The sequence below is a fragment of the Neophocaena asiaeorientalis genome, unplaced genomic scaffold (genome assembly GCF_003031525.2).
Source record: "Neophocaena asiaeorientalis asiaeorientalis breed wild unplaced genomic scaffold, Neophocaena_asiaeorientalis_V1.1 scaffold582, whole genome shotgun sequence".
NCBI lineage: Eukaryota > Metazoa > Chordata > Mammalia > Artiodactyla > Phocoenidae > Neophocaena > Neophocaena asiaeorientalis.
Window position 1 is genome coordinate 386,673 of NW_020172996.1, and position 27,811 is coordinate 414,483.

Consider the following 27,811-nt stretch of genomic DNA (forward strand, 5'->3'; position numbering starts at 1 on the left):
TCCCCTTCTATGTAGTCGTTTAACTCATACAACTCTTTTACCATCTCACACATCCCCTCTGGCCCCTTCTTCCAGCAGTTTCATTCGCCTGCATTGTGGAATCCATCCCCAGGTGTCATGTGCTCCCCAGACTCTCCTTTAAAACAGAAGACTCCTTCTCAGACCTCAAGTTCCTCCCCACAAAGGCCTTCTGGCAACTCCCTTCCCACCCATGAGTGTTTAGTATGGATGGTACCACCACCAGCAGGACACCCCTGACACTGCCACTGATGTCATCTTAAATGCATCCCTGGCCCTCACTACCCACTCATGATTCATTTCCAAGGTCCTGTCAGTTTTCCTTCTAAACACCACCTTAGGGTCCCCCCGCCACTCAGTACACGCAGACAGAGCTGTCACCTGGTAACCTCCATCACTATTTTGGATGTTGGAATAGACACTGAAGGACTGAGAATCTCCACTGTGGCCCTCATATACTGGGGTCCCTGTGGCTTTTCTTCCTCACTCCCCCTAATAGGTGATCTTGGTAATGACCGCACCTCCCACCCCTCTAGGTGAAATGCAAATCACTGACTGACTGTGACGCTAATCCCTAAGAACATGCCCTTGTCGCCCTCCTAGGGAACACACTTGATCAACCATTCCTGAAAACGACTGAATGTTCCCTCCTGTAAAACTCATGAAAATCTGCTCTCCTGCTTAGATCAAACCACTGCTCACATTTTGATCTCTGGGTTGTGCAGGGATGTACATCAGGCTCCTGATCTGGATTCTCATCAGCCCATCATGAAACTTGCAGTGATGGGGTGTACGTAGGGGACAGGTGTGTCCTCCACAGGCCAGACTGTGCTGACCACATCTCACTTGGTCTATGGGAACTGTGCAATTGTGCGTGGCCCACATATGACCATTGGGCGTCCCTATCACATGTCTGTCCAATTTCCATGGAGACTGAGGTGGTAACAGTGCCTCCATGCATCTCACAAGTGCCTGGTGTGCTTTACATACGCCAGTGTGTGTGGTCCATGTTTGCCATACATCTTTTCTATTGTGGATGTGGTATGTGCAAGTCTGCCTCCAGGCTGAGGGGCATCAGCATTCCATACCTGTTACACTTGTGTCCCTAGAGTGTTTGTGGGGCACTCTCAAGTTGTGCCACACACCTAACTCACTGTGTTCCACAGATATGTGTTGCAGATCTCTGGGCTGTGATGCAGTGTCACCATCTGCTGCATACCTGGCACATATGGGCTGCACAAAGTGTGGAAGCAAAAGACACACTGTATTTCCAGGTCTGTCACCATCACAAAATTGTCCATCTGGAAAAGACCTCAGGCACCCACCTCATCAATATCTAGTATACTAAAGGGGAAATATGGGGGAATGGTAAACATACTAAACAGAACCAGAAACTTGAGATATAATTGACATATATTATATTACTTTCAGGTGTACAACAGGATGATTAGATATTTGTATGACATGGATTTTGTGAATTTAGTGAAATCCCACATTTTGTTGACTGGGATTCCAGTAGCATTTGGGATTACTCTGGTGAATGTATTCATTGGTGAAATTGAGTTAGCAGAAATTCCAAAAGGCTATATCCCTAAATGCATGGAATATTTTAAGCAGCCTGTATCAAGATGGATTGCCCATACTTCCTTTGATGATCCTAAAAAGAATTATGAAAAAACAACTGCTATCCTTCAAACTGAAGCCAAAAAAGGCTGAATTACTGTTAAAAGAGCTGAAAGTATCAAGACTGTGCCAAATGATCAGTTATGAGTTCTTACGTTTTAGAAATGCATTCTGAAGAGGTTATACATTGACATATCTGGGATTATTAAGTAATATAACACACTAATGTACATGGAGATAAAGAATACCATGAAATGATATATACCATGATGAAGATAGGGAGAGGGTTCATGGGATTTCATAACAGTCTTTTCCATTTATGGATACATTTGAAAATAGCCATTACAAATGGTAGACTATGGGCTTATAATTTGATATATTGAGAAACATAAATTGAAGTGGCCAGGAGAAAACTTGGTTTCAGGGATGCAAGCATGTATGGAAATATCAAAATGTACATTTTAAATATGTACAGTTTAATTATATGTATCACGTGCGTGCATGTGTGTGTGTGTGTGTGTGTGTGTGTGTGTGTCTGTGTACATTTTGGCCACACCACGCAGCTTGTGGGATCTTAGTTCCCTGACTAGGGATTGCGCCTGGGCCTACGGCAGTGAAAGCACCAAGTCGTAACGATTGGACCACCAGGGAATTCCCAAAGTTAACTGTATTTAAATCAAACTGCTTTTAAAAAGCAAATATTGGGCTTCCCTGGTGGCACAGTGGTTGAGAGTCCACCTGCCGATGCAGGGGACACGGGTTCATGTCCCAGTCTGGGAGGATCCCACATGCCGCGGAGTGGCTGGGCCTGTGAGCCATGGCCACTGAGCCTGTGCTCCACAACGGAGAGGCCACAACAGTGAGAGGCCTGCATATCGCAAAAACAAAAACAAAAAAAAAACAAATATTTAAAACTTGCCACTTCCTAATCATTTGACTCTTTTGTTATTGTCTGTTTTTGAGGTTATTTGTGGCTACTGTATCAGTATGTTGGAAATATAATTAGTAGTGTGCTACTGGGGCTTCCCTGGTGGCACAGTGGTTAAGAATCCACCTGCCAATGTAGGGGACACAGGTTCGAGCCCTGGTCCGGGAAGATCCCACATGCCACAGAACAACTAAGCCCATGCGACACAACTACTGAGCCTGCACTCTAGAGCCCACGAGCCACAACTATTGGGCTCCCATGCCACAACTACTGAAGCCCATGTGCCTAGAGCCCTTGCTCCGTAACAAGAAGCCACCTCAATGAGAAGCCCGCACACAACGAAAAGTAGTCCCCACTCACTGCAACTACAGAAAGCCTGCGCACAGCAATGAAGACCCAAAATGGCCAAAAATAATAAAATTTAAAAATTTTTAAAAATTAAAAAAAATAGTGTGCTACTGCAATATCTTACCAACTTCATGTTCAGTGACACCATTTTGGCAGTTTGAAATTGACCATGACAAGGAAAAAAAAAATAAGAAAAGAAATGGACCATAACAGGGGTATTTACACCAGGGAAATCAGCACAAAGACTACAAACCTAGGTGTGATTTAATGTATTATTGAATACTGAGTCTTAAGAATGTAGTGGAGAATATGTTAATAGTGCAGATTAAACAAAAAAATATATGGTGCATGTGGGCTTTCAGTTGTGCAAAGGGCGAAAAATTGAGGAAATATAATTTCCTTCCAGTATTCAAAAATGATTGTCCCATAAGGCAAAGAGTTCACATCACTGAAGAATAAGTGAAATTCCAACATAAGTCTTACTTGTTAAAATAATAAATAAATTACATAAAAAGAAAGTACTCAAAAGTTATAGTCTTTTTACCAAAGAAGATAAACAGAGGGCAAACAAATGCATGAAAAAATGCTCAGCATCATGAATTCTTAGGAAAATGGAATTAAAACCAAAGAGAGTTAAAACTACACACTTATTTCAAGGGCTAAAATTTTAAAACACTGACCGTATCAAGTGTTGGCTACCTTGTAGAGGAACTGCAATTCTCATACACTGTTGATGGGAAGATAAAAGGGAACGACTTTAGATCACTGTTTGGCATATCTTAAAATGTTAAACATCTACCTACACTGCAACAGTCTGAGTTATTAACACATGGGAAATAAAACATATATCCATATAAATAAATGAATGCAAATATTTTAAGCAGCTTTATTTATAATACCCCAAACCTGGAAATAATCCAATGTCCATAAACAGATGAATGGATAAACAAAGACGTTATCCATAGAACAGAAGACTACTCAGCAATAAAAAGAATTAACTACTAATATAAGCATCATTGTTGAATTTAAAAATAATTGTGCAGCATTAAGTAAATCAGTTTTAAAAAAGAGTATACATCTTATGATACCTATTTAAAATTATAGAAAATACAAACTAACCTATTGTAAAGGAAAGTGAATCAATGAATCAATGATTGTCTGTAGGGCTGAGGAGAGTAGGGAATGAGATTCCAAAAGGGCATGAGGTAAATATGTGATAGATAAATTTACTTTCATTATTGTGATGGTTTCACAGCTTTATATGTATGTCAAAGCTTATCAAATTGTACCCATTAGGTTAAGTGCTCTTTGTTGCACATCAACTATACAAACCCATGTTGTTCAAGGGTTACCTTAACCTTTGCTAAATCTTAGGAAAGCCTTAAAATGTGGTTCCAAATAAAAGCGCAGATATCCCACTTCTCTTGGAAAATTAGGTTGGCAACCCTATATGGTCTCTACCATCTCTCTCCTTATGCCCTGGGAAGTGCAGCCTTGCCTCAGTGGCAGCCAATACTGGTGAGCAATGAAGGCTGCTGCCACTTGAATCAACAGAACTGCTCGCTGGGTTACAAAAGACACATCCTTGGACTACAGGACTGCCCTTTTCTCTATCCTTGTTTTTCCACCAGTAGAGCAATGCCTTTGAGGGAACAGCCCAGAAAGGCTATAGGAATCCACAAACCTCAGCTACAGGAAATACAGTTATGGAGATCCTGAGAATTTCTGTACACACTGATCACACAGGAATAGTCACTGGAGCATTTGTGGATGAACTTTTAGAAGAGGTACATTCCATCTAATTTACTGCAGTCTCCTCAACTCCCTATTAATCCAGTGTTTCTGCACCAACAAAACCAACCCCCCAAAAAAAACCAAGTCCCCCTGGTAAATTTATGATTAACATCTCTACACAAAACTGTATTCCTTTTCTTGTCCTGACCCTGTTCCCCTCAGGATTGAGGGGTATCAAATAAAAGCAGGACCCTGCAGGCCCTCCTGGGTACAAAAGCCCCTCCATGTAACCCTTGTTTGTTAGTAGAAAGAGGTTTTAGTCTCCAAGGTCTTCCCTGAGTTCCAAAGAGCAGACTCAAGCAGTTCCTAATTAGGGAAGTGAGGGAATACAGAAACAAAGGAAAAGCAGTCAAGGAAGAAAAGTAATGACAGCTTAAACAATAGTTCAGCAATAAATCAGAGTCCTTGTTCCTCCTCAAGTGATACATATAACAACAATCTGACACATATCTTTGTGCTGTTCAGCAGAAACCAAGACCCCCACCCAGGTGGAAGATGGCGACTACATGCTGTCCACAAGCACATAGACCCCAGATAAGATAACTAAAACATCACCCTGTTACCTCAATACTAAGAAATCAGAAGAAAGTTCATGAGCTGCAACACTCAAATCAAATGTTGCCTTTAAAAACCTTTCCTTGTGGGCTTCCCTGGTGGCGCAGTGGTTGAGAGTCCGCCTGCTGGTGCAGGGGACACAGGTTCGTGCCCTGGTCCGGGAAGATCCCACATGTTGTGGAGCGACTACGCCTGTGAGCCATGGCCGCTGAGCCTGCACATCCGGAGCCTGTGCTCCGCAACAGGAGAGGCCACAACAGTGAGAGGCCCGCATACCGCAAAAAAAACAAACAAATAAACAAAAAAAAAACCCTTCCTTGAAAACCACTGGGGAGTTCAGGTCTTTTGAACATTAGCTGCCCATTCTTCTTGCTTGATGCTCTACACTAAATGCTGTACTTCACTTCATCACAACCTTGCATCAGTAGATTGGCTGTGCTACACATGGGCAAGTGGACCTGAGTTTGGTTCAGTAACACAAATTATGGTTCTACCTGACCCTTGTAGTCTAACAATAAGTGACACTGAAAATGTCATTGAAAATTTGTATATCGTGGCACATGGCTCCTTTATAGGACCTGGGGACGAGGTCCCCTCAATGGTGCTGGAAATTATGTGAACAAGGGAATAAAATTCACGTTGATCACAGAAGCACTGGGGGTTCTCACAACAAAGGCCTCCTCTTCAGGGTGGCTTCTGACCTCTCCGAAAATCCTGGCACCAGTCCACCAATTAGGACCACAGAGACCTGCAGTCTTCCTTTCAAGGCCTTGGGAAGCAATGCAAATTAATCTGTTCACCTCTACATGCTAACAGATCACAATTCTGCTTCCAAACCCCCATGGAAGAGAGAAAAGAACTGCCAAAATTAAAGATGCAAGAGGAGGCCTTTACAAAAGATCACAAACCAGAGCAACATGCAGCAAGCAGTTTCCACGTTGGTAAATTAGAACCTGGAAAAATTCATCACAAGTATGATGTGAGAACAATGATGTCCCTGAAAAAGGTAGTCCTTCTTAGCAAGCTGAGGATAGGTCCTTTGGACCCAACCTGGGTAAGGTCCATTCCCTAACATCAGAGAGAAAGGAATGAGGATCCTGCTAAGGGTTTGGGCTATTCATAATTTCCTCACACAGATGGGAGAACAGAGTTCAGCTTTCCTGAGCCTGTTGGAGTGGTGCCTTATGTACAGGGGTGAAATGGCTTCAGCCACAGAAAGTGACAGTGACATAAATCTAACAGCAGCTCTGGGCAGGTTACAAGGTATAATGCATCTCCTTAAAGCCTCAGATGTAACTGAAACTTATGAGCAATCTTGCATGGTGGATGTTTGAATAAATGAGGTTTAAATTCAGTTAAATGGCTCTCACACAGTCTCCTCCAGTATTGCTATACTGAGTGAGGAAATAAAACATTCCCTGCACATTTAAGGCTTTTCTCCAGCATGAACTCTCCAGTGTCTGAGGAGGTTAGGTTTGCGGCTAAAGGATTTCGTACATTCACTACATTCATAAGGTCTTTCTCCCGTGTGAACTTTCTGGTGTTGAATGAGGTCAGATTTGTGGGTAAAGAGTTTCCCACATTCACTGCACTCATAAGGCCTCTCACCAGTGTGCCTTCTCTGGTGTTGAATGAGGCTAGAACTTTGGCTAAAGGATTTCCCACACTCATTACACTCATATGGTTTTTCCCCAGTGTGAACTCTCTGATGTTGAATGAGGCTAGCACTTTGGCTAAAGGATTTCCCACATTCCCCACATTCATAAGGCTTTTCTCCAGAATGAATTCTCCGGTGTTGAATAAGCCCAGAGCGTTGTCTAAAGGATTTCCCACATTCACTGCACTCATAAGGTCTTGTGCCAGTATGAATTCTCTGGTGTTGAATGAGGTCAGATTTGCGGGTAAAAGATTTTCCACATTCAGTGCACTTGTAAGGTCTTTCTCCAGTGTGAACTCTCTGATGTTGAATGAGGATAAATTTGCGACTAAAGGATTTTCCACAAACACTGCACTCATATGGTCTTTCTCCAGTATGAACACTCCGGTGTCGAATAAGGTTAGAGAACTGTCTAAAGGACTTCCCACATTCACTGCACACATAAGGCCTTTCTCCACTGTGAATTCTCTGGTGTTGAACGAGTTCAGACTTGCAGCTGAAAGATTTCCCACATTCGCTACACTCATAAGGCATTTCTCCAGTGTGAACTCTACCATGTCGAATGAGATTAAATATTTGTCTAAAGGCTTTCCCACATTCACTGCACTCATAAGGCCTTTCTCCAGTGTGAACTCTCTGGTGTCGGAAAAGGCTAGAACTTTGTCTAAAGGACTTCCCACATTCACTGCACTCATAAGGTCTTTCTTTAGTGTGAACTCTCTGGTGTTCAATGAGGTTGGATTTGTAGCTAAAGAATTTCCCACACTCACCACACTCAAAATGCATTCCTCCAGTGTGTTGTCTCTGGTGGTGAATGAGTTTGGATTTGTGACTGAAGACTTTTCCACATTCACTGCATTCATAAGTCCTTTCTCCAGTGTGAATTTTCTGGTGTTTTCTAAGACTAAACTTGTGGGTAAATAATTGTTCACGTTCTCTGCATCCATAAGGCTTTGTGCCACTGTGAATTCTCTGGTGTTTAACAAGGCCAGAGATATGGCTAAAGAATTTCCCACATTCACCACACTCATATGGCCTTTGTCCAGTGTGAATTTGCTGGTGCTGAAGAAGTCTGTAGTTGCAGTTGAAGGCTTTCCTACATTTGTTACACTCATAAAGCCCTTCTTTAGAGTGGACACTTTTATCTTGAACAAGTGTGTGGCTGTGGCTGGCAACTTTTTCACATTCACCCCACTTGTAATGACTTTTTTCACTGTGAAAGGCCTGTCCACTCTTGCTGCCACTCTGTAGTTCCTCACTGTTGGGTGTGGCCTGGTGCTGGAGAAGGCCCAAGGTGGCTGGGAAGTCCTCCCCAACCTCCCCACAGGTGAAAGGCTTCCCTGGCACAAAGAAGTTGCAGCTCCTCACAAGCGAGGCCCTGTCCACATCTCTCTTCCAGGGCTTCTCTCCACTGTCATGCTTCTGTTGCTGGAGAAGGTTTGCAATGAAACAGAAGCATCTCACATATGTGCCACCCAAGTCTGGTTTCTGCAAAGGGTATACTCTTTGGTGCTCAGCTTGCTGCAAAATATCTTTTAAGATGGGGACACACATCTCACAGGGGTGGGTCTTCTGGGTGGATGGACCTGCCTTAGAAGCCCTAACCTGTGACTCTCCTTCTACAGATATACTCTGCTCAGAAGGGGCCTCCTCATCTTCTGTTCCATGGCAACAACCTGAAAGCAGAGAAATGCTGAGGAAATGCATGTTTACTTTGGTGGGAAAGTGAAGCCGCATTACAAAGGTGTGTCAGACACAACAAAGAATGAGCCATGGGTTTGTTCTAAAAACAAGGAAGCTGGGGGCAAGCTGAGGAAGTGGTTGCTTGGCAGCAGTGGGCAGGCCTCTGAAGATCACAAATAGGGGAGACCTCACCAGACAAAGGACACAAGGATGGGTTGCACCACACAGAGCAGAGGCAAGGCTTCCAACTCATTCCTCTCCCAACAACCTTCAGATGTGGGGCAGGCTGGTTGTGTCCTGCCCCAGTAAAATCCAAATGGAATCAAGTAGCTGGCATTCAAGGAATATTTAAGGATATGCGCACACCTCATGATACATGTGCAGGTCAGTGGGGGAGAACACTGCAGAGAGAGCAGTACAGAGGAACAGGTGACCCATGGAAGCCACAAAGGTGAAGGCAGTCAGGAGCTGGAAGTCACAGATGAACTAACAAGTCAGCAAAGTGTCAAGTATGGGGAAAAGGTAGAAATGAGGTGCAGTCAGTGGCACTACTGGTCACTGGGCAGGCTCCTGGTTTGATAAGAAAACAGCCATAATGTCATATCCTCCCCCAGCTGTCACTCACCAGGCCCAGGCAGGCTCTCCTCTGAGACCATCTTACCATGTCTACTCTGTGAAACAACCAGGGTTCTCTCTGCACCCTCCATTGTACAACTACTCAGAACCTGAATAACGCAAGTCTTATGAAAAACAGCATAGGGGAGTGGCCAGCATTGGCCTAGAGCAACTTGCCATATGACAGTATTCAGTAAAGAAAACATTACATATAATTGAATCACTTTGCTGTACACCAGAAACTAACACAACATTGTAAATCAACTATAGTTCATTTTTTTTAAAAAGTCTCTACTAAAATGAGATATTCCTGGAGAAGAAAAAGAAAACATTACAAAAAACAACTAAAGGAGAGTCTTACAAAAACAGCCCATGGATCATGTAAGTAATGACCATGATCTGGCACAGGGAGTCACAAAGAACTTTAGCTAGAAGAAGGGGGAAGAACTGGAGGCCATGGATCTGGACATAGTCACTCCACCAGGGAGAGGACAAGCAAGTTGGGATTCATTAAGCCAACTACAAGATTCCTGACTCCCAGACCCATCTCTGCACTTTTGGAGGCAACAGGTGTTACGGATGCTTGGGGAGTCCATTACTCAGGGCATGACACACAGCTCAGTGCTGACATCCACAGCACATCTGACAAGAAAGTAGAGGAAATTAGCAGAGCCCATGATCCAGCTGTGGAAAAGACAATGCTAACTCCAGGGAAAAAAGGAAAAACAGGACATCATCTCAGAACACTGGAAAGAGTGTGAAGGTCTTACCCAGGGATGCTACAAGTGCAAAGTTTTCCAGCATCACATTGTAGTACAGGAGTCTCTGAGCCTCATCAAGGAGCCCCCACTCCTCCTGGGAGAAGTCAATGGCCACATCCTCAAATTTCATACCCTGTCATAATGGAGACAGTTCATTCCACCATCAGCTTCTCTCCTATGATTCCAAGATCATCATGTCACATTCCCCACTCCCCCCACCCCCAGCCCCAATCTATCCTCTGCTCACTCTACTCTCCACCTCAGAGGAGATACCAGACCTTGGTGCCATTAGAATCACTCACTCCTTATATTCCCACTGATTCTGTGTCTTCCCACATCAATAGGCAGATGAGCAGATAGGTGACATCTGACCTCTGGGTCTTGCATGTAGGCCACATTGCCTCTTGTCAATAAGGTGGGTGTCACAAACATAGGTTAGTGAGAGACACTGGCCACAGGGAGGGTGTGAGTGATCTGACACTGGTCTTTCCTTCACCCTTATGACCCCAACAACAGGGTTCTAGGGCCATTAGTTCACACTACCTCTTCACATGCACATCTTTCTTTGAACCACACTTCGCTCTCACAGCTGCATTCCCGCAGGGACAACTTCAAAGGTCACACAGCCTTGCCATGATGGGGATAGTTCATTTCATGACCAGCTTTCCCCTTAGGATCCTAATTTCACCACCTCCCCAATCTATCAGTTGCTTACCCCTCTCCCTTCCCCACCTCATGAAGATTTCCAAGCTCAGGTGGCACTGATACCCATTGTCTCATCATGGTCCTATTGATCACTGTATCAGCCCTCAATAACAGGCAGGTGGGTAGACAGATGTCATCTAAGCTCTGGACCTAGCACATAAAGCCACAACACCCCACTCTTCTCAGGCAATTCCCCTGGGGTTCCCCAGATCATTTCTCCCAGACACCACCAAACTTGGGCTCACCCTTGACACTTATGCCAACACCAGGGCTCTGGAACCATGAGTTCATGCTCCCTCTCCATGTGCACATCACTCTTTCCACCACAACTGTCTCACAACTTCACTCCCACAGCCACAGCTTCCCTCCTGCCCTACACCAAAATCATCTCCTCAGCCTCTCTATTCATTACTCAGTATATGTGATCCACAGAATGCTTGGCAAATTCAAACATGATCAAGTACGACCCTAGACGGTGACGGTCCCCACTGACAAAGGCAGCCTTGAATCCTGCTATGAAGGCCTCCTTCCTTGACTGTCCCTTGCTTCAACCTCACCCACTAAGAACCACATCAGATCTCAGATACCCATGGCCCTACTCCACTTGTGCTGCACTTGATGAACCCTCACCAGTCATAGCTTTCCTTTCTCCACCTAACCCTCATTCAAGGCCCAGCGCCTGGCCCTCTACATCATCTGTGAGTTTCCCAGACGACCGCTTGTGTCCCCAAGCTAATCTGCCAGCCTGACTAGAACACCCCAGGTCCCACCAAGGGTTACAACAAAACCCTAGTGAGTTGGTAGAGCAGTGAATAAACACCAGCTTGTCTGAATTACTCCTGATGATGCCTCTGCATCCATCTCATGTCCACTGATCCTTCAGAAGCCTTGGTTGCATGCCAAACCATTTACCCTTATAACCCTCTCTGTGACTAACTCCTTCACCCATGTTGTGACACCTACCTCCCACAACCAGGGGTCCAAACAGGAAGCCCAGTCCGCAGACCCATTCTCTTCTTCCTAGGCTATTATTACCATTATCCTCCTGACCAGGACTCCCTATACTAAAATGATCTACAGCTCCTCCCTGGTCCACACTGTCTACTACCTTTTGGATAAGTCTCCATCCCAAACTCCTCCTCAGAGGAGGATGCCCACAAACTGCACTCTGAAACACCTCATATCCTTAAGAGGTCAAGAATAAAACTTCTGATATCCCCAGTGAAAATTACTCTTACTATGGACTTTCCCATATCAGTTGGTAGAGCTTCCATCCTTCCACATGCAAAATCCATACTTTCACTTCATCCCTGACTCCTTCTTTCAACCTCAAAATTAGAAAATCCAGCTTGCCATACCTAAAACACCAATCCAGAATCCAGCCACATCTCCCACCTCCATGGCCACCACCCTGGTCCAGCTACCAGCACACTCACCCAGACTATAGGAGTATCCTTCTCCCTGGTCTTCCTAACACCTCCTTTATGCCAATACTGTTCTCCATGCTGCAGCCACAGGGAGCCTGTTGAGACCTGGGTCAGATCACCTGTCTCCACTGCTCCAAATTTTTCATTGCTCCTATCACCTCCAGAAGAGACACCCAATTTCTCACAAAGCTGTTCCAGGGAATTCCCTGGTGGTGCAGTGGTTAAGAATCCGCCTGCTAATGCAGGGGACACGGGTTCAATCCCTGGTCTGGGAAGATCCCACATGTCATGGAGCAACTAAGCCTGTGTGCCACAACTACTGAGCCACAGAGCACAGTTCACCTAGAGCCCATGCTCAACAAGAGAAGCAACTGCAATGAGAAGCTCACGCACCACAAGTAAGAGTAGCCCCCGCTCACTGCAACTAGAGAAAGTCCACGCGCAGCAATGAAGCCCCAACGCAGCCAAAAAAAAATAGCTGTTCCAGACCTACCTCCTGCTCCACTGCTCTCAGCTACCATGAGAAAGAAAAGATACCTGCACGTCCCTGAACCCTCCCTCACCTCACCTCCAGGCCTTTGCACATTCTGGTACCTATGCCAGATCTGGTACTTTCCTCATCTGATTCCACTCGTTGTCAAAAATAGGAACCATCCTACATAACTCTAGGCCTGGTGCTTGTTCAAGGCCTGGAAGAGTGGCAGAACAGTACCAGGACGCTATTACCCCAGAGACCACAAGGATGGGGTGAGGACTAACGAGACCCTGAAATAAACTCCACAAACCAGTATCACTAAGCGATTCCGTAGTTACAGGAATCTGTGGAAAAAGAGAGGTTGGTTGAGTTTGACCACTACGGCCAGCATCCTTGGGCTCAGACCGCTAAGTACCCTTGGCCAGCCCAGGAGCCAGGTGAGCTCGAGATGTCTGAATTACCTCCGGGCCTCAGTCCTGAGAGTAGACTCTTGCCAGCTGTGTAATCTTTTACAGGATTCGACCTTTCCCGTATCTATTATCTCTCTCCTCGTCTCTTCTTCCTCTGAGCAGCCTTAGGAAAACTTTTAGAATCCTATCTCAGTGTCCTGTTTTGCTCACACCCTTCAGAATGAAAGTAAATCTCCTCAGGCACAACTTCGCCTCACAGTCTTTGTGTCCTGCAGACATAAGACGGACTCCAGGTTTCCTGAATCCTCCCGCCTCAGTCCGACCTCCCAGCCTTTGCACTTTCGGGTCCCTCCGCCTGCCACCCTCTCCCACGCGCCATCACACTGTCAGAAAAAGACCTACCCACAACCGGCTCACCGTCCCGGACACCGCGCCCCGAGCTGCAGGCACGTGAGCAGGCGCCCCGCACTTGGGTCTTTAGTGTCTGGGGGCGGTGAGGGCGGTGAGAGCCCGGAAGACGAACGTTTACCTGAGGCGGGTCCCTCAGCGCCGCCGCCGCCATCGGAGTCTGCGGACGAAGCGGAGTCTGTGAGGCGTGGAGGTCCCGATTTCAGCCTGTTACGGGTCACCCCGAGGTGCGCCACCGCCAAGCCTTGGATCCGCCTCTGTGGAGGCCTCAGACGCCTTCTCTTTTAGGACCCCTGGCCCCGAGCCTCTGAGTGAGCGACCCGACCTGAGAAAGGCCAAAATGACCGCCACAAGGAAGACGCCAGAAATCCCGCCCCGAAGCGAAGCTCACGCACGGAAGTACCTCTGCCCTGGGCTTTCATTGGCTCAACTCCGCCACCATTGGGCGCATTGCCCTCTGGGTAGTGTAGTTTCCACAGCTGCGCAGGAGGAGATTCCCGGAGTCTACCTTGGCCAAGAAACGTTCTGCGCAGCAAGAAGTATAACCATTATTTTGTAATAACTTTAAATGAAGTACACGCTATAAAAATACTGAATCACGAGACCCCTGGCGGTCCAGTAGTTAAGACTCCGCGCTTCCACTGCAGGGTAAGATCCCACATATCGCTTGACGGGGCCAAAAAAAAAAAATTAAATCACTATGTTGTATACGTGAAACCAATATAACATTGTAAATCAGCCATACTTAAATTAAAAAAAGAAAGGTTCTGGGGCACTGAGAGTGGCGCTGGGAAATGACTAACCTTGGGGGGAAAGGAATGTGATTATCCCTTTTTAAAGGGGCGGTTCGCAGGTTTCCGGGGAGTGTTGTCTGCCACGGATCATTTGTTTAGAAACATTATTCCGGTCTCTGTAAGTCAAAATGGCCCCCTGTGGCTAAAAAGATTATTCCAATTATTTCCAAAGGCTACAAATGCGAGCGGACATATTCTCATTCAGACTCAAAATGCATCCGCTCTTAGCTGGAATGTAATAAACGTTTTATTGCTATTCAAATACATACAGTTAGAAGTGTTGGTTGTTTTTTATCTCTGTATGTTTAGTTAGGGCCATGACTTGGAAGATGAGTAACGATGTTTAGGCCTCCCTGAAATAGGACAAGAACTTGTCGCTGCCTCTGTTTCCCAGAGAACATCTGTCATGCCTGTATCCTCACTGATTGTCTCTAAACCATAAAGCAGAACTGTCTAGTCACTTAATATTTCTTACTCAATGACCAAAGATATATTCAGTTCCTTTAGGAATCTGACATCTATCTCAAATGGAGAGCAACTTATGAAATTGTTTTGGTACAGTGTAGTGCCTGCTCAATGAGTGATAGTGTTCTCAGGCAGAGGGCATGTGCAAAAGTGGCATCTGAACCCCATCATCTCATCTCCTTGCTGGGAGGGGGTTATCATTTCTCCAGTGATTGTTGGGGCTGTTGTGCATGAGGAATAAATGATATCGAAAAAAAAAAGTTGTGAAATGCAAATTATAAGGAACTATTTATAATGATTATGTAGTTAGTCAAAGATAGTGGCAGAGATAACTCTGGGGAAGCATCTGAGAAGGGTGAAAAAAGTTAAGACCTCAATAATTTTTATTAGGAGATACTAAAGTCTGAGAAGAGATGAGTTAAGCTGAGCTCAATATTTTTCCCTGATTTAAACATTTATTTTTATTGGCATATAGTTGATTTATAATATTATGTTAGTTTCAGGTGTACAACATAGTGATTCAAAATTTTTATAGATTATACTTCATTTAAAGTTATTACAAAATAATGGCTGTAATTCCCTGTGATGTACAATATATCCTTGTTGTTTATTTTCTACATAGCAGTTTGTACCTCTAAGTCCCCTACCCCTATCTTGCCCTTCCCCTCTTCCCTCTCCCCACTGGAAACCACTACTTTGTTCTCTGTATCTGTGAGTCTGTTTCTGTTTTGTTATATTCACTAGTTTGCTGTATTTTTTGGATTCCACATATAAGTGATATCAAACAGTATTTGTCTCTCTTTTTCACTGAGCATAATACCCTCCAGGTCCATCCATGTTGCTGTAAATGGCAGAATATCATTTTTTATGGCAGAGTGGTATTCCACTGCGTGTGGGCATGCGTGCGTGTGTGTGTGTGTGTACCACATCTTTTTTATCCATTCATCTGTTGATGGGCACTTAGGTGGCTTCCATATCTTGGCTATTATAAATAATGCTGCTATGAACATTGAGTGCATGTACCTTTTCAAATTATTATTCTTGTTTTCTTTGGATATATACCCAGGAATGAAATTGCTGGATCACATGGCAGTTCTATTTTCAGTTTTTTGAGAAACCTCCGTTCTGTTTTCCACAGTAGACATTAACTGCTCTGGGACATGCAAGGAATGGGGAAACGATCACGAAAATAAATCCAACAATAACAGCAGCAGCAGCTGAGTCTCCATGAACCTCACTGTGCACCTGCCCCGGGCTGAAGGCTTCAAGTGCCATGATAAAGGGACTGTCCCCAGTTCGGCAGCTAGACTCCCAGGTTTGAATCCAGCCTCTTGAATCTGATACTTGTCTGTAGTGTGACCTTGGGGGACCCACTTCATCTTTGTGATCCTGGATTTCCCCAGCAATACAGTAATAGCTCCCAATACCCAGAGTGCTGTGAAAATTAAAAAGAAATTCTCAAAATGCAAATCCTGGAATTCTGGTACCAGTACAGGCTGTATTTTGTTGCTTTGACTGACCGTCACAGAGGCTACGGTGAACACCTTCATCACCTCCCTGTCACAGTCAGTGAAGTAAATCTTGGGGAACTCTAGAGTGGCCCACAGATTCCCTGGGATTCCACAATGAGACCTCAGTAACCTGAAGACACGTCTTCCAGTGGACCAGAGGGTTCTAGCAAGCCCCATTTGTTTCTCAGAAGCACCTGGGGACAGAAGGGCCCAGAGGTATATGGCTTGGGGATATCACCTGCAGGTGTGGCTGGTGGTGTAGCCACTGCACACAGAACGGGCACCTCAGCTCCTCCAAAGGCCTGGGCACAGGGCTGCTCTTTATCCCCATTTTACACAGGAGACAACCCAGATAGTGGATTGTTTTGCCTATTGTCCCAGTGATGGCTGGTGACGAGATTTAAACCCACATTGTATGGCCCACGTTTGGGGAGTCTGATCACTGACTTATTCTTTGGCTTCCAGAAGGGCTTCAGAATGTCTATCCTAATACCCCCTGGTCCACCTTTTTTTTTTTTTTTGTCTGCATTGGGTCTTTGTTGCTGCGCACAGGCTTTCTCTAGTTGCAGCAGGCAGGGGCTACTCTTCGTTGTGGGCACAGGCTTCTCATTGCAGTGGCTTCTCTTGTTGCAGAGCACAGGCTCTAGAGTGCAAGCTCAGTAGTTGTGGCATTCGGGCTTAGTTGCTCCGGGGCATATGAGATCTTCCCGGACCAGGGCTTGAACCTATGTCCCCTGCATTGGCAGGCGGATTCTTAACCACTGTGCCACCAGGGAAGTCCCACACCTGGTCCACCTTAAAGTCCTGCTCCAACCCACCAATCCCCAAGATAGACCAAGAAAATGGGTGAAAACTACAAAGCAGGGCTTTATTATATTATTAAATGTCTAACTTAGGAAAGTGATGAAGTGTGTTAATAATGCAGATAAATCTATAATGCAAATTAATTGTGTATGATAAATATGAACATTACATTGTGTATAGCATACAAATTTGCAAAAATTAATAATTTATTTTATTTATTTGGCTGCGTCGGGTCTTAGTTGTGGCACGTGGGATTTTAGTTACGGCATGCAGGATCTTTCATTGCAGTGCGTGGGCTTCTCTCTAGTTGTGGTGCGCAAGCTCTAGAGCACGCAGGCTTAATTGCCCCACTGCATGTGGGATCTTAGTTCCCCAACCAGGGATCAAACCCATGTCCCCTGCATTGGAAGGCAGATTCTTAACCACTGGACCACCAGGGAAGTCCCCAAATTTGCAAAAATTAAAAAATATTTTTCCGGAATTGAAAACAATTATTCCATAAAGCAAAAGAATCACTTATGTTATTCAAGCAGTAAAATGGGTAAAATTCCAATATATCTTTGTTATTTCACTGTCCTATTTGTTAAAAGGAAATATCCCTAACTCATAAAGGAAAATAGCCTAAATGATATGAGCACACACTTTACCAAAGACATACAGATAGCATATGCACATCCGAAAAAATTCTCATCATGAATCCTTAAGGAAATCCAATTAAACCAACACTGAGATAGCATGACAAACTTATTAAAAGGGCTAAAATTGGGGACTTCCCTGGTGGCAGAGTGGATAAGGCTCTGCACTCCCAATGCAGGGGGCCCGGGTTCGATCCCTAGTCAGGGAACTAGATCCCACATGCATGCCACAACTAAGAGTTCACATGCCACAACTAAGGAGCCTACCTGGCACAACTAAGACCTGGCACAACAAAATAAATAAATATTTTTTTTAAAAGGAGGGCTGGGCTTCCCTGGTGGCGCAGTGGTTGAGAGTCTGCCTGCCGATGCAGGGGATGCAGGTTCGTGCCCTGGTCCGGGAGGATCCCACATGCCGCGGAGCGGCTGGACCCGTGAATCATGGCCGCTGAGCCTGCGCATCCGGAGCCTGTGCTCCACAACGGGAGAGGCCAGAACAGTGAGAGGCCCGCGTACCGCAAAAAAAATAATAATAATAATAAATAAATAAATAAAAATAAATTTTAAAAGGAGGGCTAAAATTAAAATAATTAAACAAATCAGGATTCACTAGGATGTGAGGAAATGGAACCCTCATACACTGCTGGTAAGAATGCAAAAAGATAGTCATTTTAGATCAAAATTTGTTAGTTTCTTCAAAAGTTAAACATTCACCTACCCTATGACTCAGACACTGCACTCAAAGTTATTGAAAAAAGATAAAATATATTCATTTTAAGAAATGTACACAAATGTTTGTATCACGTTTATTTTTAAATTGTCAAAAACCTGGAAATAACCCAAATGTCCATAAACAGATGAATGAATAAACAAATAGCGATTTATCCAAATATAAGATTACTCAGCGAAAGAAAAAGGTGAAGTATTCACATAATGTCATTGATGAATCTCAAAGTAGTTATACAACATAAAGTAAACCTGGAAAAGGGGTAAATATTTAATGATTCCCACCATATAAATTCTACAAAATGCAAAGGTATCAATTATTTGGAGGGAGGGAAGGGCAGGGTGAGATTATAAAAGGACATGAGGTAAATATACAGCAATGGATATGGCCATTATAACTATGATGGTAGTTTCACAGGTTCATACCTACATCAAAACTTATCAAATAGTATACTTTAAATTATGTATATAAGAAAATGTATAAAGTTTAATTCAGTGTAAATTATACCTTTAAATAAAGCTATAAAAAATGGCTTTACATTTCACAAATCTGTGCATCCCTTTTAAGAAAATAAATTTGGGAATGCTATAATGACCACCATGTCTCTCCTCATGCCCTCTGAGAATCAGTCTTGCCTCAGTGGAAGCCAACATTGGTGAGCAATGAAGGATGTTTCCAACCATGTCAACAGGAATACAGCCTGGGCCACAAAGCTACATCCCAGGACTACAGATCTCCATTTTCACTACCTTTGTGTTCCCGCCTCTGCAGTAACGGCCTTAAGGAGAATATCAGTGAGAGACTACAGGAATCCACAAACCTTTACATGGGAGACCAGTGGTCAACTTCCCTGAGCACACTGGGATGGTGACTGATGCAAACTGTGGGGACCTGCCAGGTAGTAAAGGTAAAACGTCTTTGGCCATAGAAATTGGCAGTGACTTAAATTTGGCAAGAGCCCTGAGCAGATCAGAGAGTATAAGAAGCCACACATGCTTTCATATAACTCAAACTTACAGGGGATCTCCTAACTGTGAACATTTGTACAACACTGAATTCAGATAGATGGCTCCTTTAGTGCCATTATAATCAACAGGACAATCGCACATTTCCTAAAAAGCTAAGGCCTTTACACAGCGTGAACTCTTTGATGTTGAAAGAAAGTAGATTTTTTGCTAAAGGATTTCCCACATTCATTACTATTACAAGGTGTTTCACCAGTGTGAACTTTCTGATGACGGTGAAGTCTGGAGCTGAAGGTGATAGATTTCCCACATTCATTGCACTCATAAGGCCATTCTCCAGTGTGAACTCTCTGATGATCATGGAGGCCAGACCTAGCAGTACAAGATTTCCAACGTGCACTGCACTCATAAGGCCTATCTCCTTCGTGAACTCTCTGATGATAACGGAGGTTTTTGCTATAGGTAAAAGAGTTCCTGCATTCATTACACTCATAAGGCTTTTCTCCAGTGTGAACTCTCTGATGATAACGGAGGACAGACCTATCAGTAAAAGACTTCCCACATTCAGTGCACACATAAGGCCATTTTCCAGGGTGAATACTCTGTTGCTGAGTAAGGATAGAGCTATAGCTAAAAGACTGCACATTCACTGCACATGTATCATTTTTCTCCAATGTGACTTTTTTTGGGATAAGCAAGCAAAGATTTGCAGCTAAAGGATTTTCCACATTTGCTGTACTTGTACTGCCTTGCCCCAGTATGAACTCTTTCATGTTGACTGAGGGTCGAGCTCCACTTAAAAGATTTGCCACATTCACCACACATGTAAAGCCCTTCTATAGTGTGGACTTTCTGATGCACAACATACAAGGATTTGAACCTGAATGCTTTCCCACAGTCCTGGCACACAAAACACTGTCTTCCAGTGTAGACACCCTGGTCCTGATCAAGTGTGTTTTGGGGGTTGAAGGCTTTCTTGCATTCTCCCCGGGTATAATGAATTTTTCTTCTTCGACAAGTCACCCCACACTCAGAGATTTTTTTTGGCTTCTCCCGGGAGTGAGTGGCCTGTTGCTGGAGGTGTCCTGACAAGACTAGGAAGTCCTTCCCAAGCTCCCTGCAGGTAAAAGCCTTCCATGACTCCTGGAAATTGCAGCTCTTCACAAGTGAAGCCTTGTCTACACTGCCTAAGAAGGGTTTTTCTCCCACGTGCTGCTTCTGGTGTTGTTTGCTTGCCCTGAAATAAAAACATTTTTTACATGCCCCACACCTCGAGTTTCTGGCTGTGTTGTGTTCCCTGCTGCCTAGCCAACTGGAAAATGACTCTCAAGACTGGACCACAGGGCTTCCCTGGTAGCGCAGTTGTTAAGAATCCACCTGCTAATGCAGGGGACACGGGATCGTGCCCTGGTCCGGGAGGATCCCACATGCCACAGAGCAACTAGGCCTGTGTGCCACAACTACTGAGCCTGCACTCTAGAGCCCATGAGGCACAACTACTGAAGCCCGTACGCCTAGAACCTGTGCTCCACAACGGGAGAGGCCACCACGGTGAGAAGCCCATGCACCTCAGCTAGAGAAAGACCGTGCACAGAACGTGCACAGACCGTGCACAACAACGCAGCCAAAAATAAATAAATAAATATTTTTTAAAATAAAAAAAAAAAGACTGGACCACACATCTGACAGGGGTGAGCCTTCTGGGAAAATGGAGCTGGACTGGGAGTTCTGGCCTGTGAGATTCCTACAGAAATGCTTTGTTAAAAGGGTACCTCTGCATCCTGTGCTCCATAGCAGCAACCTGAACCCAAAGAAATACTGGTGAAGTATATGTTGACATTATAGGAATGGGGCAAGCCCATCACAAATGTGCATCCGTCATATCTAGGCATGGGTCCAGGGATACTTTTGAAGACAAGCAGGTTGAACTCTGAAGAAATGGCTGCTGTGCATTGCTGGGCTCCTAAAGTCACCGAATGGTGGAAACCCCACCAAGGGAAGGACACAAAGACAGTGTATAACAGAAGGAAAAGAGGTAGGGTTTACAACTTACTCCTCTGTCATTGGCTTCCTACAGAACCATTCCTGTTGGTTGACATGAGGCTGTGTAGAAGAATGTGAATGTACCCATCCCATGAAAATCAACTGTAACAGAGTAGATACTGTTGAAAGTCAATATAAGGAGATATGCACATCTCCAAGCACAGCATGTATGGCCTGATGTTGGAGAACACTACAGGGAGACCTGTCAAAGAAATGGTTGAGATGTGGGGGTTTAGAGAGATGGAGATTACTGCTGGAAAGAAGCCAGAGTGGAAATGATAACTACTAGAACTGACAAGTTGGCAAAGTATCAACAATGTGGAAGAACAAATGGCAATGGGATGTGGACACAGGCAATGGAAACAAAACACTGGTTGAATGGGACAGATCTCTGGTATGGTCTTACACACAGCCCTGGTGTCACAACCTCACCAACTGCCATTCACCAAGGCCAGGCTCCCTCTGAGCCCACTATTCCATGACTGGAGTCATGTCTATCCTGTGATGCACACAGGATTCTCCCCCCAACTCCTAGCTGAGCAAGTACCTGGGACACATGATGCAAGTCCTAAGAGAAAAACAGCACAAAAGAATGGCCAGGGGGCTTCCCTGGTGGTGCAGTGGTTGAGAGTCTGCCTGCCGATGCAGGGGACACGGGTTTGTGCCCCAGTCCGGGAAGATCCCACATGCAGCAGAGCGGCTAGGCCCGTGAGCCATGGCCACTGAGCCTGCACGTCCGGAGCCTGTTCTCCGCGCAACGGGAGAGGCCACAACAGTGAGAGGCCCGCGTACAGCCAAAAAAATAGCCAGCACTGTCCCAGAGCAACTCAGCACAAAAAACGACCAGAGAAAAGAGATCTATGTGAGTGATGTCAGTGAGATGACAGAATAAGAGATACTAGCATTCATTCCCCTTCCAAAAACAATTAGACAGCTATCAATGAATAAAAATAACCCTGGGGTGGATGCGGGGTACAGCATAAGTGTCCAATTAAGACAAACAGCAACACAGTAGAGCAAAAGAAGGAGAATAACTGCACAGAAAGGATCGCTGGGAAAACTGGCTTAGCAGAGATGCCTGGATGGTTAGGATCAAAGTACGTGAGAGCTACTTGTGTCAGCCACTGGGCTTGTGCCATCACGGTCCCTAGTGGCCTGCTCTGTGAAGGACCCTTGCAGGCTTTGTCACTGACAACAAACTGACAACAAGCAGCAGACTCCCCAGTTTTCACATTAGAGGATCCTGTAGAGTTCATCAGCATGGATTCCAAAGGAAATCCCCTTAGCCATAACATCCTCAATGGGAGAAAAGGAGATCAGTGGATTCCCAGCACTCTTTGTCACCAAAGACTCCAAAAGCCATTGCCACCACTGCATACTACTGCTGCCATGGTCACTGAGGACCCCTACAGTCTTCACCACTCTGATCTCAGCTGACAGATCTGCACAGAGACTATATTCCCGGGGTCTTCACTGGAGTCAACACCACAATACCACACCCAGCCAGCACCCTTGCATTCACATGAAGGTGAAGCTATTTCTCTAACCAAAATTCACCCCAAAATGTTGAAAGAAATGACTGATTCACCACACATACACACATGGACACAAGGATAAAAGAAACATGAAAAACAAGGAAACATGATACCATCAAAGGGACATTATAATTTTCCAGTAGCCAACCTCAAAGAAATGGAGATCTACGAACCACCAAAGGATTCAAAATAAATGTTTTAAGGAAGCTCAGTGAGGGGGCTTCTCTGGTGCTGCAGTGGTTGAGAATCCACCTGCCAATGCATGGGACACGGGTTCAAGCCCTGGCCCAAGAAGATCCTACACTCCACGGAGCAACAAAGCCCGTGCACCACAACTACTGTGCCTGTGCTCTAGAGCCCATGAGCCACAACTACTGAAGCCTACACGCCTAGAGCTCGTGCTCTGCAACAAAAGCCACTGCAATGAGAAGCCCGCGCACTGCAACGAAGAGTAGCCCCCACTTGCTGCAACTACAGAAAGCCCATGTGCAGAAACGAAGACCCAATGCAGCCAAAAATAAATAACTTTTAAAAAAAGGAAGCTCAGTGAGCTACAAGAGAACACAGATAGATAACTCAACATGATAAGGAAAATGATACAGGAACAAAACAAGAAGTTCAGAGAGACAGGAATCATAAAAAAGAATCAAACAGAAATTCTGAAGTTGAAGAATACAACAAATGAAAAGAAAAATGCAACAGAGTATCAACAACACACTTGGTCAAGCAGTGGAAAGAATATGTGAACTCAAACACAGGTCATTTATCATCCAGCCAGAGGGGGGAAGAAAGTGAAGTCAGCATAGGTAAACTATGGAATACCATCAAGCAAAACAATATTTGCATTACTGGAGTCCCAGGAGAAGGAGAGATAGAAAGAAAAAGTGTCAGAAAGTTTGAAGAAATAATGTCTGACTTCCCAAGTCTGGGAAGAGATGTGGACACCCAATTCATGATGCTCATAGGTCCATGTACAGATTCATTCCAAAGAGGATATTACCAAGACACATTATAAACAAAACTGTCAGTAAACAAGCAAAAAAACCCAAACAGAATTTTGAAAGCATGAAGAGAAAAGAAACTCCTTCACTCAGGGAACCCTCATAAGGCTATCAGTAGATTTTTCAGCAGAAATCTTGCAGCCTAGGAGAGAGTGGGATGATATACAGTTGGTTCTTTGAATCTGTGAATTCTAAACCTGCAGATATAGAGGGTTCACTCTGTTCACTGTACTATGCCATTTTATATAAGGGACTTGAGCATCCACAGATTTTGGTATCCACATGGGCTCCTGGAACAAATATCCTGTAGATACTGTATTCAAAACACTGAAGGAAAAAACTGCCAAACAAGGATACTTTACCTAACAAAGCTGTCCTGCACAATTAAAGAAAGACTTTAGACAAACAAAAGCTGAGGGAGTTCACTGACACTCAGCCTGACTTCTAAGAAATGCCAAAGGGAAAAGAGACTACTTAGTCCTGGGCCTTGCACATTTTTCTTTCTCTCCATCTGAACTCAAGGCCTCTGTTGCAACCATGCTCCACCAGATCACTGGTCAGGCCAAGAAGCATCCTAGCTTGATCCCCCTCTTTGTATTTATTAGAGTGGGAGGTACTGGAGCAGCATTGTATGTCTTGCACCTGGAATTGTTCAATCCAGATGTTAGCTGGGACAGAAAGAATAACCCAGGGAGTTCCCTGGCAGTCCAGTGGTTAGGACTTGGCATTTTCACTTCTGTGGCTGGGGTTCAATCCCTGGTCTAGGAACTAAGATCCCACAAGCCACCCAGCATGGCCAATGAGGAAAAAAAGAAAGAATAACCCAGAACCCTGGAACAAACTGGGTCCCAATGATCAATACAAGTTCTACTCAGTGAATGTCGATTACAGCAAACTGAAGAAAGAAGTTCCAGATTTCTAAATGAAATGTTTCACTATAATGCTTCTTAGAATGAAGGTCTTCCAGAAGCCATCTGCACAATTTTCCACTTAACCAGGAAATATTTCCCCTCTAAATGCATGAAATCACTTTGTTGTTTTGTGTTGGGGTTTACAGTGATTAATAAATATCTGAAACTTGAAAAAAAAAAAAAGCCAAAGGGAGTTCTTCAGGCAGAAATGAAAGGATAATAAATAGAAACATAAAAACATAGGAAAATATAAAACTCACTGGTAAAACTGAGTATGTAGTAAAATTCAGATTACTATAATACTGTGTTGGTGGTGTTTAAATCACTCAAGTATAAAAGTTAAAAACAAAAGGATTAAAAGAAAAGGATTAGAATAATTATAGCCACAATAATTTGTTAATGGATACACAATATAAGAACATGTGAACTGTGACATCAAAAACAGAAAATGTGGTGGTGGCAGGGAGAGCAAATTCTGAATGGTGTCAGGAAAACTGGATATCCACAGGTAAAAAAAAAATGAAACTGGACCCCTGTCTTATACCACTTATAAAAACTAACTTGAAATAGATTAAAGACTTAAATGTAAGACCTAAAAACGTAAAATCCCTTAAAGACAAACTAAGGAAAAAGTTCTGTGAAATTAGTCCTAGTGATGATTTTTCTGGATATCACCAAAGCACAGGCAATGAAAGCAAAAATAAACAACTAGGACTACACCAAATGAAGATACTTCTGCATAACAACGTAACAATCAACAACAAAAAAAGGCAATCTACAGAATGGGAGGAAATATTTGCAAGCCATGTATCTGATAAGATGTTACCATCCAAAATATACAAGGTATTCAAGACTTAATAACAAAAAAAATAAAGTTAAAAAATGGGCAACAGACGTGAAGAGAATACATACGAACAGCCCACAGTTATATGAAAAATGCTCTTCACTAATAAGGTAGACTTCATTAGGCTCACTACAAGATTATATACCTCAAATCATTACCTATTAGAGATCAGTACAGCAGATATTAAGCTACAAAAGAAAGGAGAAAGCAGTGTAAACAACGCAGCCCTGGCTATGACAGCAACTACTCAGAAAGCTAGGCAAGGAAGCAGTTCCCATGGTCCACATGTGAGAAGAAGACAACATCCTCTGAAGAAAAGGAAGGGAGGAAAGAAAGAGCCTAGTCCAGGTCACTGGGAAGAGTAAGGGGGAAAAGGAAAAGAGTAAGGGACTTACTCTTCAGCGAGGATACAAGTGCAGAGTTCTCCAGCATCACTTCAAGGTACAGGCATCTCTGAGCCTCATCAAGGAGGCCCCATTCCTCCCAGGAGAAGTACATGGCAATGTCCTGAAAGGTCACACCACCCTGTCATGATTAGTACAAATGAAACTACGAATATTCTCTGAGAACCCACAATCCAACTCCTCATACATCTCCACGATCATCCTCTTTCAAAGCTCCCCACCTCAAAGGAGATACCAGGCCCTGGTGCCACTGATGCCCATGCTCTCCTCAGGGTTCCATTGATTACTGTGCTCAGCAACAAAAGATGGCGGGGCGGGGGGCCGCAGCAGCACATAAATGCCATCTAAGCTCTGGGCCTGCCAAGCAATTCCCTTGGGGCCTCCCAGATTGTGCCTCCAAGACACAAATTTGGGCTCATGTTTCACCCTTAAGGCCCCAACTCCAGGGCCTGTGGACCGTCAGCTCACAATTCTCCCCTTGTGCACATCATTGTGCAGACACATCTCTCACATCTTCAGACTCCACAGTTGCACTTCCCCAGCTCTGCCACCTTCCTGCCCCACACCACAGACATCTCCCTGGACTCACCCATGTAATTGGCAAACGGCATCCAGAAGAGTGCTTGAAAATTACTAACATGATTTAGTACAACCCCAATCCTCTGATGGATCCCACAGCCAGGTAAATTCTCAATGCTGCTTTGATGATTGATGTTGCCTGTGATCTTTGTTTCAATATTAACCACCCAGAGCCACATGTGAATTTCAGATACCCATGACCCTCTTCCACTTCCATGCTGCACTTGCTGTCCATTCAGCCACCACAACCTTCTGCTCTCCACCCAAACTTCATTAAATGCCCAGTCCCACATGCCCAGCACAGTGACTCTCCCAAGCCCATATTCACCCCAGACCTTATTCACTAGCAAGAATGAAACATCCTACAACCCATCAAAGCTCACCACCAAATCCTGGTGAATTCACACAGTACTGAATTAGCAGGAGCCCTGCCTCAGTGTCATCTTGTCTCAATTACTCCTATGCCTCCTGGACATAGGAGCAGCTATCTCCAGTCCATTCATCCCATGGAAGCCTTGGCTACTTGCTAGATCAATCCACACCATTTCCACTATCACCCCTCTCCCTAGTCTCTTTTTGTGAGGTCCAGCAACCCCAATAGTGTCAAGGAAGAAAACTACTCCTTAGTATGCAACCTAGTCCTTCTGACTCTCCAATAGCGTTGTCAATAAAACCTGCATTCCCTTCCTAAACAACACCCACAGCTCTACCCTGGTCTACATAATAGCCACCACTTTTGGAAGTCTCCCTCCTGAAAGCCTTCTCCAGATTTCCAGACCTGTGTGTCCAACTGCCCATTCCACTAACTGTTCTCTGAAACTTTTCAGAGTCTTAACAAGACCAAAACAAAACTTCTGATGTTCCCAAGGAAAATTAACCTACCACCAACTTTCCCATCCCAGTTTGTTGGAGCTTCCATCCTTTCAGCTGATAGGATGAAAAACTCTAGGATCATCTCTGGCTCTTCCTTCTTCTCCCTCACCTACACCATCCAAAGCCTACTCAGCTCTTTCATTAAAAATGGACCTGGAATCCAACCTTTTCTCCCACCTCCATGGTCATAACTCTGGTCCATCAACACTCATCTGGATTATAGCAGTAACTTCCTCCTGAATTCCCTGCCACCTGCCTTAACCCCATAATCTCTTCTCCACTGTGTAGCCAGGTGGAGCCTTTTAAACCTAAA

At 44.4% G+C, this 27,811-nt stretch overlaps 2 protein-coding genes and 1 pseudogene across 2 annotated transcripts in view; 1 reads left to right on the forward strand and 2 right to left on the reverse strand.

Annotated features, from left to right (window-relative positions):
• Positions 1 to 13,748, reverse strand: part of LOC112397999 (zinc finger protein 551-like) — a 39,460-nt gene extending 25,712 nt beyond the window's left edge. Inside the window, 4 exon segments of the mRNA XM_024742364.1 lie at position 5,766; positions 6,801 to 8,599; positions 9,992 to 10,115; positions 13,529 to 13,748. Of these exon segments, the coding sequence (XP_024598132.1) occupies position 5,766; positions 6,801 to 8,599; positions 9,992 to 10,115; positions 13,529 to 13,561 (1,957 nt within the window). The 5' untranslated portion in view covers positions 13,562 to 13,748.
• Positions 13,749 to 18,466: 4,718 nt separating this feature from the next.
• Positions 18,467 to 21,793, reverse strand: LOC112398008 (zinc finger protein 211-like; annotated as a pseudogene).
• Positions 21,794 to 24,424: 2,631 nt separating this feature from the next.
• LOC112397996 (cytochrome c oxidase subunit NDUFA4-like) lies at positions 24,425 to 24,809 on the forward strand. Its single transcript, XM_024742362.1, has 2 exons — positions 24,425 to 24,592; positions 24,705 to 24,809. The coding sequence occupies exons 1-2, from the start codon at positions 24,425 to 24,427 to the stop codon at positions 24,807 to 24,809; spliced, it is 273 nt and encodes a 90-aa protein (XP_024598130.1).
• The last annotated feature ends 3,002 nt before the right edge of the window (positions 24,810 to 27,811 follow it).